This window comes from Macaca thibetana, chromosome 5 (genome assembly GCF_024542745.1).
Source record: "Macaca thibetana thibetana isolate TM-01 chromosome 5, ASM2454274v1, whole genome shotgun sequence".
Classification (NCBI taxonomy): Eukaryota; Metazoa; Chordata; class Mammalia; order Primates; family Cercopithecidae; genus Macaca; species Macaca thibetana.
Window position 1 is genome coordinate 76,643,247 of NC_065582.1, and position 17,882 is coordinate 76,661,128.

The following is a 17,882-nucleotide window of genomic DNA, read 5'->3' on the forward strand; positions in this document are numbered from 1 at the left end:
ATCTGCCCACACCCTACATTGTTGTAGAATGGTTTTCTGAAGCCTGGAGAGCTCAGATGTTCTTTTCTTATTGCCTCTCATCCTATGTAGCAGGAGTTAGTAAGCTAATCAGCACTTACTGATCATCTAAGATGCAAATAATTCTTATTGGTATTTCGTATTATTATGCAGAACTATAATAAGCCACGGCTAGGGAGTACCAAGAGGCACAAGGCCTAGTTCATTCAGGCTGGTGAGATAGAGCCATCTCCAAGGTGCCCTCGGTGATCCCCACCTGCTGGTATCCATGCCCTTTTGGTCCCCTCCCACATTGTACAAGGGTTGGTCTGTGTGACCAGTGACCAAAAGAGTACAAATGTGATGATATGTTACTTCGGAGGCAAGATTAGGTTATAAAAGACACTGTGGCTTCCGCCTCTCTCTCCCTTCAATTTTTCCCGCTGCCATGTTGTTCTATGGACAGGCCCACATGGTGAGCCTCAGACCCACAGCCAGCAAGGAAGAGGTCTCCTTGCCAAAAGCTATATGAGAGAGCTTGGGAGCAGATTCCCCAGTCCTGGGGAAGCCTTCAGAGGACTGGAGCTGCAGCTGACATCCTGATTGCCAGCTTAAGAGAGACCGAGTCAGAACTACCCAGTGAAGCCACTCCTCCCCACCCTTTCTGATCTATAGAAACTGTAAGAATTAATAAATGTTGTTTTAATCCTCTCTGTTTTGGGGTTAATTTGTCATGCAGCAATAGATAAATAATACACAAGATAATTATAATTGAACTACAGTAGATAATGTGATATAATTGTGTATTAGCTTCTATAATAATTGTGAAATGAGAGTTGCAGTTATTTTAAGACATCAAAAGAGGGGTACCTTACCTGGGTTGTGGTGGGGAGGGAAAGGGAATAAAGGATGTCAGAGAAGATTTCTTGAAGGAGGTGTTGGATGAGGTGAGTCTTCAAGGATGAGAAGACATGGGGTGTGATTGTTCTGGTAGGTATGAAAACAGCATGAAAACAGTTAATAAGTGACAAAGCATCGTATTGTGGTGTGGGAGGTGGCAGGATGAACTCTAAACTGAAACCATAAGTAGTTCAGTGTTTCTAGAGTGTAAATTGCAAGACTAGGAGTATTGATGGGCTAAGGAAGAAAGCTGTACATGCTCATCTAATAATGTGGACGTTTATTGGAAAAGAGAATCATTTGAATTTCTTGTTAAATATTATTTTTTGAGATAAGTAATACAAGCTTATTGCAGAAAATTTTGGAAACAAATGATAAAGAAGAAAATGAAATCCACTGTAATAAGTTTACTAGGGAAAAACACTATCAGTATTTCAATATACTCTCTCTACATATATTTTTTCTATTTAGATGAACTCTCCAACAACCTGATGAACTTGAAAGTTTAGTCTTCTCTTGTCAAGCCTCCAGATGAGAACATAGTTTAACCAACACCTTGATTGCAGCCTGTGAGACTCTGAGCTGAGGATCAGCTAAGCTGTGCCCGGACTCCTGACGCACAGAAACTGTGAGATAATAAAATGTATGTTGGTTGAAGCTGCTAAGTTTGAGAGTGCAGCAATAGAAAACTAATACTCTTTTCTATTCAGGCTTTCAGCTGCAGCACTCAGCTATATCTGCTAATATTAAGGTCACCAGTGAACTCCACATTGCTAAATTCAAAAATTTAGTTCACAGTTTTCATCTGACTTATCTGTCAGCGGCATCTGACATAGTTGATCATTCCCTCCTTGATTCATACTTTGCTTGACTCAGAGGATTCCATCTTCTTTGTACTCTTTCTCCCTCTAAAACCCCCACTAGATGATGTTGGACCTTCTTTTCTCTTCGTCTCTTAATCACTCATTTGTATTTTCTGTCCTTTTATCTTTCTGCTGCATTTTAGCTAATTCCTTCATCTCTCTTTCCATTTTAATAGTTCTTTCTTGAACTATGTCTAATCTGCTGTTTAACCTTTCTAGTAAGTTATATAGTCAATTACTGTATTTTTCATTTTCTAGAAAATCAATTTGACTTTTTAAAAACTAATCTGGCCTTTAAAAATGTTTATACAAAGCTTTGAACATTTTAAAAGAATACTGGATATTTATTGTTACTTTTATGCAATATATAAATGTATAACAACATTAAATAAAAGTGAATATGCAACAATAGTAAGGGGAATGATAACCAACAATTTCTGGACAGTAATTTTCTCTTGGATAGAGGAGGAAGTAGAGATCAGAGATGGAGGCTTCAAAAACAGTATTACATTTAATTTCTTCAATCGGGTGTTGGGTATATGGGTGATGACATAAATAAAAATTTAAAGATATTTAAAAAATGTAATTTCTTGCAAATTCCTCTCAATAGTACTATTTCTGCTTTTTATAACTCAGAGATATGCATTGCTACAAAATCTTTATTTCTCTAAAATTCCTAGTTATGCCAATGCCATCTCACTTAGCAGATATCCTAGCTTTTTGACTTAACAAAGAAAAGTGGGCTCTGAGGTGCTTTCCATCAATTTACTTCTTTATCACCTCCAATTTCCAGTTTTTTCACCCATTGTTGCTCTTCCTTTTCTTCTGTGTCGGTAGAAATAATCATATTTCTTTCTAAATGTAAATATCCTGAACTTTATTCCCAATTTCGTCTTCCACAAACAGGGATTCACAAACTTTTTCTGTAAAGGTACATATAGTAAATATTTTTAACTTTGCAAAATCCTGTCTATGTCACAGTGTTACTCAGTTCTGCTATTGTAACACAAAAGCAGCTGTAGATAGAACATAATCGAATAAGTGACTATGTTCCAATAAAATTTTATTTACAAAAACAGATGTCAGCAGCTTTGACCTCATGGATCATAGTTTGTTGACCCCCTTCTACAACATCTCAAAGGTCACTCTGTCAATTAACAGCCTCTTTTTGCTGTCAGCAATCTTTTTTCACTGTTCTGTCTTTCACCCCCAAAATTGTTTTTTTTTCTTGATTTTTTTCTGCTGGATTTCACACTGCTGAATGCTCCTCCTTATATTCTTTCCTGATTAGTTTGTTTGATACCAATCTTGGTTTTCATCTTCTTTATCTATTGATTCTTCAAACTTTTCTTGGTATTTCTTCCTTTCTATGACATTACATTTAAGAATTTTTGTTTTTGGAGATTTAAAAATATATAGAAAAGTAGAAACACTGGTACAATGAATTGCTATGTAACCATCTCCCTTCAACATTAACCCCAAAGAGTCAAGCTGCTTTCATATCTTTTTCCAAATTTTTCTTTTGGTTGAATGTTCTTAAGATATCACTTCATCGTTTTGTCTAACACTCAGTCCATATTCAAAATCCCCAATTGACTAAAAAATGTCATTTTATCACTGATTTGTTATCCCACTTTTAGTGATCAGATTGATTGAAATGTGAGTAGCATCAGCCTGATTCTTCCGTTATAAAGTTCCCCATCTAATTTTCCCCTAGTAGTTTTAGCAGCCATCAATGCTTTCTGCCCAGATCCATTATTTCATTAATGGATGCAAAATCATGATTTTCTAGTTTTAGTCTTTCTATGTTTATTAGTTGGACTTCTATGACATTGAATAGAATTGGGATAGTAGGCAAATTTGTCTTGTTCCTTTTCTCAACTTAAAAGTTTTAATTGCTTCACTATTAATTATGGTATTGCTGATTTAAGTTTAAAAGAAAAAACCTTTGTCAGATTTAGAAAACTTTTCTTTATTTCTAGTTTTCAAAGAGCTTGTTTTTTTCTTTTACCATGAGTTGATTTTGAATCTTATGAAATAATTTTCTGCATCTTGTGAAATTACATGATTTTCTCCCTTTACTTTGTTAGTAGAATAGATTACATTTTTTTTCATTTCCTTAATAAGCATGTGTTAACTTTGGTTTTCCAAGAAGCAGATACCAGGAAAGGATTAAACATGAAAGACCTTTATTGGGAGAAATGACTGTAAAGGATCAGTTGGAGGGAACAAGAGTAGGCAGGGGACCATGCTGTGGTCCTGACACCTATAAAAGGAGAGAGCAAAGGGTTTTTTGTTTGTTTTTGTTTTTTGAGATGGAGTCTTGCTCTGTCACCCAGGCTGGAGTGTAGTGATGCGATCTCAGCTCACTGCAAGCTCTGCCTCCTGGAAAATTAGCCATGACCAGCATTTTTTTTTTTTTTTTTTTTTTTTTTTTGTATTTTTAGTAGAGGTGGGGTTTCACCATGTTGGCCAAGCTGGTCTTGAACTCTTGACCTCACGTGATCCACCTGCCTCGGCCTCCCAAAGTGCTGGGATTACAGGCCTGAGCCACCACGCCCGGCCTTAAGAAAGTTTTGGTTAGGCCAGTGGCAAGACTTTGTTCCACAGTCACAGTCAGCAGTTAGAAATATTCTGAGACTAGTGTCCTTGTCATGCTTAGTCACTGGCTGACAGCACATTGAGGGCAACATGGTTTCAGCATAAACACAGTGATGGTTTCAAAGGAGTGGAAGCTGGGAGTGTCAATCAACTATGATCCCCACAGCAGGAGACTGGAATGGGTCTTCCTTGCCTCAGTTGCAACTGTGAAGAGACATGTGCAGCAACCTCAAATTGAGAAGAGTATAAACTATCAAGTGTTCAGACTTGATACATGAAGATCATGTATGCAAGTTTGAGTCTCACCAACCAGGTAAGCCGCCCAGACCTCCTGAGCTAATAGTTAAGGCTGAGGGAAACTTAGAATGAACAGTGGAGGACAGGGAGAGTGAGCATCAGTTGCAGCCCCCAAGAGTAACTGCAGAAAAGAATTGTTTTATCTCACTGGTCGCCCTTTTGTTTCTTTCAGTAAGATCACGGAGGAGCTCTTTCCTAAACCTGTGTGAAGAAGTAGATCTGTGTCGGGAAAGGGATGGACTGTGGTAGCCAGGAAAATGTATCATTTTTTTTTTTTTGAAGAATATTCTTTTTTTAAAAAAAAGCTTTATTGAGATATAACTTACCTACCATAAAATTCACCCTTTGAGTGTCTAGTCCAATGGTTTTGGTATATTCATAAAGTTCACAACATTCAATGATATTGTTGTTTTCTTTTTTACTTTTATTTTAAGTTCAGCGGTACATGTGCAGGTTTGTGTCATGGGGGTTTGTTGTGCGAATTACTTCATCACCCAGGTATTAAGCCTAGTACGCATTAGTTATTTTTCCTGATCCTCTCCCTTCTCCCACCCTCCACCCTCTGATAAGCCCTGGTGTGTGTTGTTCCCTCTATGTGTCCACCTGCTCTCATCACTTAGCTCCCACCTGTAAGTGAGAACAAGTGATATTTAGTTTTCTGTTCTTGCATTAGTTTGCTAAAAATAATGGCCTTCAGCTCTATCCATGTCCCTGCAAATGACATGATCTCATTCTTTTTTATGGTTACATGGTGATATGGTTTGGCTTTGTGTCCCCACCCAGATCTCATCTTGAATTGTAATCCCATAATTCCCATGTGTCATGGGAAGGACCTGGTGGGAGGTAATTGAGGCAGTTTTTCCCATGCTGTTCTCATGATTGTGAATGAATTCTCACAAGATCTGATGGTTTTATAAGTATCTGGCATTTCCCCTGCTGGCACTCATTCTCCATCCTGCTACCCTATGAAGAGGTGCCTTCTGCCATGATTGTAAGTTTCCTGAGGTCTCCCCAGTCATGTGGAACTGTGAGTTACTTTAACCTCTTTCCTTTCTAAATTACCCAGTCTCAGGTATTTCTTCAGAGCAGTATGAGAGTGGACTAATACACATAGTGTTCCATGGTGTGTATGTACCACATTTTCTTCATCCAGTCTACCTATATGCCCATCAAGGACAGACTGGATAAGGAAAATTGTACCACTCTTCCATCTTACTTTTTACAGATTTAATTATACTAGAAGGAAATATGGGAGAATTAAAAAGAAAGAAACTCAGAGTATAAGGAAGATCTAAATATTATACATAACCAAAAAGCCATATAAAATAAAAGATTGATGAATTCAACTATATAAAAAATTATGCACAGATAAACACTTCATGCAAGTCAAATGTCAAAAGAGAGAAAAACAAATTGAATTTGTATCACAAAGGCTCACATTTTTTTAATATGTGAAGAACTTCCAAATCAATAGGAAAAGCCCCAGTAGCATCAGTCTTGATAGATAGTGACAAAAAGCTCTAACATCTCAATGGCTTAAACAGCACATGCCTTTCTCAGCAGTGCTTTGCATCCCTTATGGGTGAGTTGGGGCTGTTTTCCATGTTGCTTTCCTTGCAGGACTTATGCCCAGAAGCAGCGGTCTCCTGACACATTCTTGGTAACTGTGGCAGAGGGAAAGAGGCTCTGCAGGATCTCGTGCTGCTGATTAAATGCAGGACTTAAAGTGATACTGATCAATTCCTCTCACAAATCATTGGCCAGAACCTGTGTCACAGCCCTGCCCAAGCCCCAAAGGACCAGACTGTGCCATATTCTATGTGCCTGGAAGGAGAGAACCAGATATTTGAGAGCATCACTAAGGTCTGTCACATTACCAATCCATACAGCCTATGACTTATATGGTTTCTCCATTGAAGGTCTAGTTAAAGAAAGACGATGGCAGATTTCATTACATTCCACATGCTGGTTATTAAAGAAGTAAAAAATTCCTCTTTTCCCAAAATTGGTAGTGACATCTTTCTGATCAACAGAGTGAATCTGGGGATCTGTGAGGTAGATGAGTCCTTTTCCATTACCGGTTACCCAACCTGAAAGAGAAATGAGCACACCTGAGTATTAAATTCTTTGTAAATGTCCATCAAATGTTTACAAAAATACACACACACACACACACACACACACACACTTAAAGAGATACTTCAAACACTTGGCCATCCTGTGGTTTATAGTTAGTAAATTCCTGGTAAAGAATTTGGATTGCATATTCCAGTTATTGGTTTAAGAATAATTAAATATTGGGTAATTATATTTGTCAAATATGACATCCCCAGATCACCAATTTTCAAGGTATTAGAAAGCAATAAAATACACTTTGAATAATTATCAATATCATAATATGGAATATTTCTTTCATGATTCAGAAATTTCTTTAGTGACTTATTAATTCATATACTCATCTGTTCATTCAACAAATATTTATTGAGTGCAGACATTCTATAAAAAACTATTTTAGGCACTGGTGGTACCGATTGAACAAGGTAGTCAAAAATCTTTGTACTCATTGAGCTAACATTCTTGTGAAGGGGAACAGATCAAAAGTTAAATATATATCAGAGTGATAAATGCTCTGAGAGTGGAATAGGGAAGGTCCTGGGATGTCCATGGAACCGTAACTATAAATAATCATAATAAATCTTACTTATAATTTACATGAAGTATAGGGTATTTTCTAATAAAAATTCTAATGAATAAAATACCAGACAAACTAAAACAAAATTAAAATATTAAGGTAGAATTGAAAAGTAGTCTTATTTAAGTACATAGCTTAAGGATACAGATTTCTGTTCTATAATGACCCCCATTATGAAACCCAACATCACACTTTTAATAAGGGTAAGGGACTGGAGAAAAGGAAAAGTGGAAAGAAGATTTCGACATGTGAAGAAAATGCAATGATAAGAAACATACATCGCTCAAATCTACTTGAGTGAAACAAAAAAAGCTGTTATAGATATGCTCTGGAACGAAGCCCAACAGAATATAAACCAGACCCTCTCACTGATTATGTGATACTGTAGACATTTGTAGAAGTTTTGGGCATTTTTTTCTTTCAGGAATTATTTGCTATATATAGTAAGATCAATTAAGTTAACTCCAAATAGTAGCCTATACAGAGAACAATCTATTAAATTAAAATTAGGGAAGCTAGTTACAAAACTTCACTTTATATATAATAGCAAAAATAAAAATAATTCTCAGTTTCACATACCTTGTAAATCGACCACAACATCTCTATGATTAGAAAACTCATAAGAAAAGTGGCCATAGGCCAAGCCATATTCTGTGGCTTTGTATTCTGTTTTCACCACTTTCGTATTATTTGACAATTTTACAAATTCTCCCAGTATGTAAGGTTCCACACTGATACATCCCTTTATTGTCTTGTCCTCTAAAATCTGAAAAATAGCAATGGGAAACATTACAGCATAATGGTAAAGGCCATTGTCTTTGCACTTGGGTAAATCTTGGTTTGAACCTAGGCTCTGCCACTTTGCTTCTCTGAGCTTCAATTTCATCATGGGTAAAGTGGTATAATTATAACTACCTTTTAGGCTTGTTAAAGGGATTATACAAGGAAACTCACGTAAAATGCTTAACATGGCATGTGGTATGTCATAGAACTTAAATTTATTATTATTCACATACTAAACTGCTCACTTAAGATTTAGGCCATGAGGTGACCTGTCCTGGAGGCTAGGTTACCAGGACATGAAGTTAGATCATGCTCTGGGACTCTAGGTTGAAATATCAGTTTAAGTGTTTCTATGCTACTTTGTGGAGTTGTTTCAAAGGTTAGAGTTAAGGTTTGCAAACTGCCTGGCACAGTGAGTGACATAAAGAAGGTATGAAATGGATGATAATTATTACGATTAGGAAAAAATGGGTCTAAAAATGTCTCTGGCCAATGAAAAAATTATTGCAAGTATGAATGCACTAAGGATCTAATATATTCAGGGTAGCAAGGCATTCTTGATCCAAAGAAGAGAAAACTCAATGGGAATATTTGCCTTTATCTATTGAAAGGGGTATGTTAGTGAAGAGAGACTGGTCTTCATGGTCCCAGGAGGGAGAGCTGTAATCCATGGATGGAAGTTAGAGAAAGATAGATTTGGGCCAAGTCTAAGAACTTTCTAACAATTAGGATTATTTGAAAGTGATAGGGGAACAATTATTTTTTCTTGCTGAAGATATGTAAGCTTTGACTTAGTAACCACTTGGTTGCGAGGGGTGAGGCCAACAGGCGTAAAACGGGATTTATGCATCATGTTGAGGAGATAGTTTGTACTAGATACAATCTTTAGGGTTCTTTCTCTCTTGGAAGGTACAGGGACAACACACAAGGATAGTTTGCTAAAAATGCTAGCCTGACTATGTGGAACCAGATACGCAGATTAATTGATATTCAAGTGTGATTTGGAAGATCCAAATGATGTGTTCAGGATAATCTTACCAGTAATATTGTGGATGGGATGTAGAATATCTGCGTGGGAATGTTTTGTTCGTAGAGTCTCTTGTTAAATTCTGTCACATAGTGCTGTGCGGTCATCTGCCGCTCTACATCAGTAAAGTGGTGCCAGAGCCCCTTCTGCTCCTTATAGTCTTTCCCAACATACCTAGGAATGAAGAAAATCCACACAACAAAATGCGAAAGTGCTCTCTTACTTACTATGGAGTAAGAGAGAGGAGATCAAAGACATATGCAAGAATGCTTGAAAGATCTCTTTTTCTGCCTTAGACAGTGAATATTATTTTGACTTATCTCAAGATTCAAATAATTTTGTAAGAGCTACTTGAACAATGGAACTCACTCATTCTAGCTGACCCAGAAAGATATTGGTTATAAAGGGAAAGTGTCGCTTAATGTAGAAGTTCTCCAGACCTCTGGTAAGACAAGGGGGTAGCAAAGTATACTGGAATGCACATGGATTCTGGAGTCAAGATCTTCCACTCCCTGCAGTGTGGTCTTATATAGTCAGTTCATCAATCTGAAGCCTTCCTCTATCCCTTCCTTTTATGATTACTTCATTTCTATAAATACTTATTATCCATCAACACCTCTTATGTGCATAACACTGTGCTAGTCTTGAGTGACTCGAAGAAAGTGTGAGACATGATTTGTATATTTCAAGAGCTAATAGACAGTTGGTGTGGGAAGATACAAGGCAGTAAATGATTACATGCGGAAAGAAGCAAAACACTGCTGCACTTTACTGTAGTTCATACTTGCTGTAAACTGGTGTGAATTTGTGAGTAATTTCACATGTGTCCAGAGTGACCACCAAAAATCAAGGGGAATTGCTTGAGTCATAGACTTCAACCAGGGTAAACTCTCTCCAGAAATTTCTGAATCCTATATAATAATGGAACTTAAGGAGGCTGGGGTTTTGGCCATTCAGACTCCTGAAGACCAGAAAGGAAATCTGATAGAGCAGGCTGCAGTATGGCCTCAGAAGGCAGCCTGCAGAGGAGCAGTTGTTGTAATAGAGATGCTATATCAGTGCTTTAGGCAGTTCTGCTATGGAGAGACCCCAAGACCTACAGAGGGTTTGAACTAATTCAGAATTCCATTGACTGATGCCAGAGGTGTGCACAGAGAGTGAACCCTGTGAGTACTGGCTACTGGAGCATTTCCTGAACATTCTGCCAGAAGACCTCCAGTCCTAGTTATGGGATCATCAATCTGAGAACAGAGGCCCATATCTTCTCTCATCTTGTACCATTTTTTTTCTGGGATCATTTTTCTTCAGTAAGGATTTGTTCATGGTAAACTGCCATGGTCATTTTTACTTTTAAGCTGCAAATGTCTTTATTTTGCCTTCCTCCATAAAAGAGAGTTGCACTAAGTATATGACTTCCATTGTCTCTGACTTCCATTGTTGCTACGAAGAAACCAGCTGTAGGTCAAATTAATATTTCTGTGTAGGTAATACGTCTTTTTTCTTTGACTGATTTTAAAATGGTTTCTTTGTCCTTAGTGCTTGGAGTTTGACTACTGTGTACCTAGAAGTGGATGTCTGACTGCCTGCCTTCTTCACTTCCTGCTTCCTTCCAGCTTCTTTCCTCCTTTCCCTTCCGTCCTTATGATTCATTGTGATTTCTGTATTTCAAGATTAGTGTATTTTGGCAATTCTGAAAAATTATCAGAAAGTATCTGTTCAAATATTGCTTTTGCTCTCTTTCTGTTATTTTCTTCTGACCAGAAATACATTGAACTCTCTGACTCCATTCTTTACGTCTCTTATCCTCAACTTATTTCTTATCTCAGGTCCTCCTATGGTGTACTCTGGTGTATCAGGGCTGCTGTCACAACATGCCACCAACTGGGTGGCTTAAATAACAGAAATTGATTTTCTCACAGTTCTGAAGCCTATAGTGGTCTAAGATCAAAGTTCCAGCGGGGCCATCATCCTGCTGAAGGCTCTAAGGAAGAATCTGTTTCAGGCTCTCTCCCAGCTTCTGGCAGTTCTTTACTATGAGGCAACATAACTACAGTCTTCACGTGGCATTCTCTCTGTGTCTGTGTCTATCTCCAAATTTCCTCTTTTTATAAGGATATCAGTCATATTGGATCAGGGGCCCACCCTACTCCAGTATGACTTCATCTTAACCTCACCAATTACATCTGCAATCCCTCTATTTCCAAATAAGATCGTAGTCTGAAGTACGCAGAACTTCAATATTGAGTTTTGGGAGACACAATTTAAGCCTCAGCACCTGCCCCTACTGCTTAGACATGTGATTTTGGGCAATTCCTTAACATCTCTGTGACTCAGTTCCCTCATCTGTAAAGTAAGAATAATAGCAGTATCTACCTTCAGAGGGTTTTGTAAAGATTAATTGAATTAGCATATAAATCACTTAAAACAGGGCCCGGCACATGTTTACCATAATAATGATAATAATCAATAATCTTTTCAAGAAATGTACTTCCACTGCTTACAGAGTCACTTGATTTCTCTATTTCTATTTATTTCTTACACTATTTGGATTTGAGCAAATAATAAGGCCAACTTTAAATGAAAAGTCATGGCTTATAGGTCTTTTAAAATATACAAATGATATAAAATTATGTCCTAAACCCAGTGAAGACCACCTGTGGCTACTAATTTTTCAGGTGAGTTTTTGTTTAAAAATTTTATTAAGAACTAAGGCCAAATCAAAAACTTTCCAGGCATTTACTTCACTGGGGAAGGGTTTTTAAAGATACCATTTATCCTGGGGATGTAGCCATTCCTGATTCCCTGCTGTGTATGAGTGGTATCTGAACTCATTCCCTTCTGCGTATAGCTTTTGTCACTGGCTGCACCCTCACTCCACCCCTGCCCCAAACTCCTGTGCAGGATCCATAAAGGGTTCAGCAATCACTTAGATCCCTGAACAGGCTTCATCTCTGGCCTCAGGATTTTCCTGCCTTTTTTCAGGCTCACCTGTTTACTTAAAAGTGTGCTTTTCATAATTTACCCTTTTTGCCAGCATTTTTAGTGAGTATTGAAGGCTCTCTGGCCTGCCATGTGACCAGGAACTTTATTTTTCTTATCAGTACAATATGGCCAATAATGTTTCCCTGATGGATTTGAGGTCCTGTAGCTAAAACATCCAGCAAAACAGCTGATATAACATGGGTCCTCAATATATGGTAACTGTCGTTAATTAATTAATAATGAAAAGAAAGACGTGTAGAAATCTGAAAATATATTTTGGCTAAGTTTTTCAGCCCCTACAAAGTCTCATGAGTGATTACTTAACAGAAGGGCAAGGTTAGCTCATCTTACATTAGTATACAAATGTTTTTAAGTAATACCTCCCCAGAATTTCTTCTTGATGAAGATGATGAACCCAAAAAGCATTTCTTTGTCTGCCTTTTTTCTTCACAGTCAAGTAGTCCCCCAAATAGACAGCAGTTTCCTGGGCTGTCCACAATTCAGATTTTTTTGAATATTTTAACAAAAGAGCAGCTAGGAAAAAAAAGATGAAAATGAATCTTATTTTCAAAAGGACGTTACAATTCATGAATAAAGCTGATGCGACACAGGTCTTACACCAGCTTACCTGAAATCTTCACTGTTTTATACATTTTTCTCTAATTTTCATCTCTTCTATGACAACTACAGTATTAAAAAGTTAGTGAGAAATAATAAAAAGGTAACACTTTATAAATTACAATGAGGAATAGCCTTTGAGTCACAAAATCCCTTGTTTGTGATGAAAAGGGATGAAGATAAGCATGAAGATTCTATATGAAAGTAGTGGAAAATAAAGGAATTTTAAAATCAGAAAGTCCCAGAGACCATTTTAGGACAAGTGACACGTGCTTGCAACTTACTATTATTACCTGGGGATCCCAAATAATAGAAGCTACTACTGATGGCAGATCACATGAATAGAAATAAACTAGATAATTTTACCTAATAGGCTCCCGGCAGCTCTGGGAATCCTAGCATTATATATTCAAGGGCACCCTAATTTTCTTTTCATTGTTTTAGGTTGAGAAAGTTTAGAAATTATTCGAGAAAATGTAGCTACTGTAAAAACATGTGAACTCAACTGAAAAAAGGAAAAGATAGAGGAAAAAGTAGGGGCAGTCTCCACCTTAAAGAAAGGAAGAACAGTGCTAAGTAAGAAAGCATCTCTTTGAGGAGAAAGACCCACATGAATCCTAAGGAAGGAGTACAACACTTTGGTTGGAATTAAAATGAAGTAAACAAAAGACCTGTGTCTAGATTGTGAAAATAGATAAATGAATGGGACATGTGGGAGAGAAAAATACTTAAAGCAAGATAAACTGACAGTTCTGGGAAAGGGTTGCCTACAGACTGGGTGAGATGGTGACCAGGGTTGGGTGACTCAGTTAGAGAAGGTGGATGGAAATGGAAGGTGAGTTGTCTGTCCACACACAGGACGGGTGATGAATTGAGAGAAGAAAAGAGGAAGGGAATCATTGTTTTGTTTCTGCCATTTTGGGCCTTGCTTCCTCGAATGTATTTCATCCACAAATTAGCAAACAATGACAAATAACAAGAAAGCAGTTACCTCATTATAAGAAATGTGATTCCAAAATTGCAGAATCTCACAGTAAGTAAGAAAACCCTATTGCTGGAAATTTTTGCTTTTTTTTGGTGACAATGTGATGTGTATTTTAGTCAGACTTCAAGGTGGCAGGCAAAACATTAGAATACTTTGAAGCAGAAGCTCTCAACAGTGGCTTTAAGCAGAATCACCGGAGAGCTCATAAGAAATAATGATCCTGGGTCCACACTCCAGACCCATTAGATGGAAATCTCTGGGGTGACGCATTGGAAGTTTTTAAAAGCTCCCCAGAAGGTTCTCATGTGGCGCCAGGGTTGAGAACTACTATTTAGTAACCAGTGCTTAGCAATCCATGTAGTTTGTTTGTTCTACGATGTGCTTCACAATATTTTTTTAATCATTCAAATCATTTTTCTGTATAGTAGGAGGGCATTTTGATGTGATTCCTGGGCTAAGAGAAGAATCTCCTTCTGTCTTCCTCCCGGCTTGTCTACCACTTTTAAGCTGTGTTAGACATTGACTACTAGGTGGCTCCAGCCCAGGCTTCCTGCATTGGGCAGTGACATTGGGCTGTTCCTTAAGCAAGAAGTAGCTGCTGATTGCAACAGTAGGGTACTGTAGTCTGGAAGTTTTTATCCCCCCTAAATTCACATGTTGAAGTTCTAACGCACAAGGTGATGGTGTCGGGTGTTGGAGCCTTTGGGAGGTGATTAGGTCCTGAGGGGTAGATTCCTCATAGATGGGATGAGTGCCCTCATAATAGAGACCTCAGAGAAACCCTTCCCCCTTCCACTATGTGAGGACACAGAGAAAAAGCGCTGTCAATGAACCAGAAAGCAGTACCTTCATCCTGGACTTCCAGGCTCCAGAATTATGAGGAATAAATTTCTGTTGTTCATATGCTACCCAGTTGATGGCATTTTGTTGTAGCATCATGAATGCGAGACAAGGACGCACTTGACCAACCAATTGGCTGGCAAGAAACCGCTTAGGTAGACAGGTGTAAAAAGTCCCTGCCCAATAGAAAGATGATATTTAACTAGGTCAAACCATGTCCCCATAGAATTCTAATGGGGATAGATAGAGAAAAATCAGTTGGTTGGTAAAAACAGTCAAAGGAGAAGATAGATGCTGAGCAGATAATATGGCATCCAGCCTGTTAAAATCAGCTGGTTGGTAATGAGAATCAGTGAAGAAGATAGATGCTGAGTGGATGAGACGGCCTCCAGAGCTGTTTTCAACCCTTAGTGATGGTTGTGCCGGAGTCCTCTGAGTTTCCTGTCTCCCTCACTGCCTTGTGTGTCCTTAGAGCAAACCTCCAGTATGCAAGGTAGCCTGAGCAAGCCTCTTTACAACCATTAAGGTCCATCACAGAGAGTGAGGGAGACCCCTGAAGCATACATTTCTCTGTGAACTCACAAAGCATACCAGGGGTCTATTCCTTTCATGAGCTTTAAGTGATCTACATACCAAGCTCTTCAGAGCGCCCAAACATAGCTGCTTCCTGAGGGGGGGCCTACTGGAAAGTTTGTACTTACTATGTGCTCGGTGGAGTTGGCTGGGCTTAAAAATCCCCGTATTCTCTAGTCTCTGAAACAGCCAATCATGCCTCACTCCTGCCAAGAGCTTTTCAAAGTCATCAGGTTGCAAGGTGCGAGCCTCAAGGATCTCTTGCCTTGTCTTTCCCGGCAATGAAACCCAAGAACTCCCACTGGAATTCAGATAGGACCAAGGACTGTCCCCCTCAGAAGAACCGCTGGAAAACACAGGTGATTTCAGCCACCACGCTGAGGATGAACTGGAATTCTGGCTGCAATTTGGCACGTTTCCAGGCTCATTTCCTTCCTCTGTGGTAGTGCAGTCCTCGCTGAGGACAGGGAAGAGGATGTTACTGCTTACAGAGGAATTGGGGGTCTCAGCCCACTGACCAGGCAGCTCTCTCAGAGTGCACAGTCTATGACAGCCGTGCCCATTTGTACAGGGGACATCCGTGCTGTCGAGCAGTTGCCCCTCCTCATCCACCGTGGAGGCATCAGGGTCGATGCCTTGCTCTGCGACTGAACCACCACTTTTTCTGGAGTCAGAATTTTGAACAGGCCGATTAGGGGTGAAGGAGCTACATGGCAGCATGGAAATGTTTCCCAGAGAATTGTGCATGACCCTGTGAAAGTCTAAGGGTACATCTTCAGTGCTTTCTGCTGTTTCTCCTTCTGGGTCAACCCAGGAGGGACTAGCTTTAAATGTAGGGCCTGTGCCTCTTTTACCGATTTCTTCTGCCTGCTCTTTTTCCTGCCTGTCTTTCGCATCACAGTTGGTTTCTGGAAACTCATCAATTATTTCAAAGGCTTCTTCATCTTGGACTGAAGGATGTGTGCCCATATTCTTGGGCCTACCAGAATCAGAAGACCAAGAAGCAGAACCATATGAGGGTCTGGAGTGAGCAGAAGTATTTCTGGGTGCCATATTTCTGACTTCCTGGATACCTTCTGGAGCTTCTTCTAGAAGCCCTGCACCAGGGCCCAAGAAAGTACCTGGGACATTATGAGGAGGGAAGGGTGTCAAGGGCAACTGTTCATGCGGCTGATTTTGAGAAGGCTCTGCATTGTCATCTTTGGGTTCCTGAAGAGAGAGATCCTGAAGCTCTGAACACAATGAATGCACAGCTCTGCCTTCCCTGTCATTCTCTAGCTCCTCAGACAAGGCAGTGGAACACTGAGTGTCCACCAGATGTTCTTTGCCAAGCTCTTTTCTGGCTGACCTGTCATCAACATGATAATTCACTTCCTCCCAGCTTGCAGAGGAACTAAACCCTGATAAGTTGCTCCAAGCACTGGAGCTCTGGCTGCCACTCAGAGACTTGTTGAAAACAGCTCCCCCACCATTGCTGTAGTCCGATGGCTCAGTCTCAGTCTCTACATCTTGATCCAAGGAGACTCGAAATACATCAGAATGGGTCCAGTTTCTCCTTCCTCCCCTTCTGAGTTCCCTCTGAACATTCTTAGCCATTAGAGAGGAAGATATTCCTGTGTCTCTTTGACAATGTGGCTTTTCTTGAGTAGTACTCACAGTATCTATGTTTTTTGTTTCTGTTTTTAGAGCAGTGATACAGACTCCTGTTTTTGCACCTTTCGGTTCATTTTTGTTGTTTCCACAATCACTTTCAAACACTTCACACACCGAAGTATGGTGCTGTGAATAGGTGTCAAGGATTTTTTGGAAATCCACTTGCCCATGCAAGATAAGTTTATCCAACCTGCACTTGAAACTCTCTGGAACATAAGATCTGTCATCTAAATTTGAGAAGCTTTGAACTTGTAAATGTTCCTTCACCTGGGCGATCACAGACATAATTTCTTGAGACAGGGCTTCTCTGTCCTGACTTCTGGAGGAAGTGCTGAAATTGTACAGCTTCCCCATCGATTCCTTACAGAGCTGAATTGCTGCATGGACTGTCCCTGTCTCCCCATGGAGCCTTCTGTGCACTGTGGTGAGACCAAAAGCAGCTTTGACAAAGCTGTGAAGCTCCTGTTTTCCAGTAACAGGCTCATCATCTCTCTTGGTGAGAAGGCCAATCTCAAAGGCCTCTTTGGCTTCACACAGATAAAAGTTTTTCATTTCTGGAGGACAGTCATTTGAACTACTATATGACAATAAGCACGTGCCACGGATATTCTGGGAAAAATACCGAATACCAAATCAGATATTGAATTAAAAACTGGAAGTGAATCAGGACAAACTTTTCATTTCTGGAAGACAGTCATTTGAAATATTATAGAAAAATGAACACATGCCACAAACATTCTAAGGAAAACGTACAGCAAACATTGAGTTAAGGACCCGAGGTCTTTTTGGTGAATCAGAAGGAGGGATGGGGATGTAAGCGATTGGCTGACATGAAGGGTTAAGAAATTAGCTTCAATTACCATCCTATTGTATTTCTGATACATTTTGATTAAAGATGATAGACTTGTGTTTGTTGCTGTTGTTAGTTTTAACAGAGTCCATCCATGGAAATGGATATAAGTTTCTCTATGCAAATAAGGATGCTATATATGAATACATCATTCATTTAATAGTCAAAACAATAGGGCATTGGTATCCAAATGCATCTGTGCATTTGAATCACCTGGGCAA

General features: G+C 39.1%; 1 protein-coding gene across 8 annotated transcripts in view; it reads right to left on the bottom strand.

The window, feature by feature from the left end:
• Nucleotides 1-5,660: 5,660 nt before the first annotated feature.
• The window catches only part of ALPK1 (alpha kinase 1), a 137,258-nt gene continuing 125,036 nt past the window's right edge, over nucleotides 5,661-17,882 (bottom strand). For all 8 annotated transcript variants that reach the window (XM_050791322.1, XM_050791318.1, XM_050791319.1 and 5 more), the window contains 5 exons: nucleotides 15,287-17,420; nucleotides 12,523-12,676; nucleotides 9,172-9,334; nucleotides 7,930-8,116; nucleotides 5,661-6,748 (listed from right to left, as the gene is read on the bottom strand). In XM_050791322.1, the coding sequence (XP_050647279.1) occupies nucleotides 6,549-6,748; nucleotides 7,930-8,116; nucleotides 9,172-9,334; nucleotides 12,523-12,676; nucleotides 15,287-17,420 (2,838 nt within the window). In that variant the 3' untranslated portion in view covers nucleotides 5,661-6,548. The remainder of the gene's footprint in view (nucleotides 6,749-7,929; nucleotides 8,117-9,171; nucleotides 9,335-12,522; nucleotides 12,677-15,286; nucleotides 17,421-17,882) is intronic.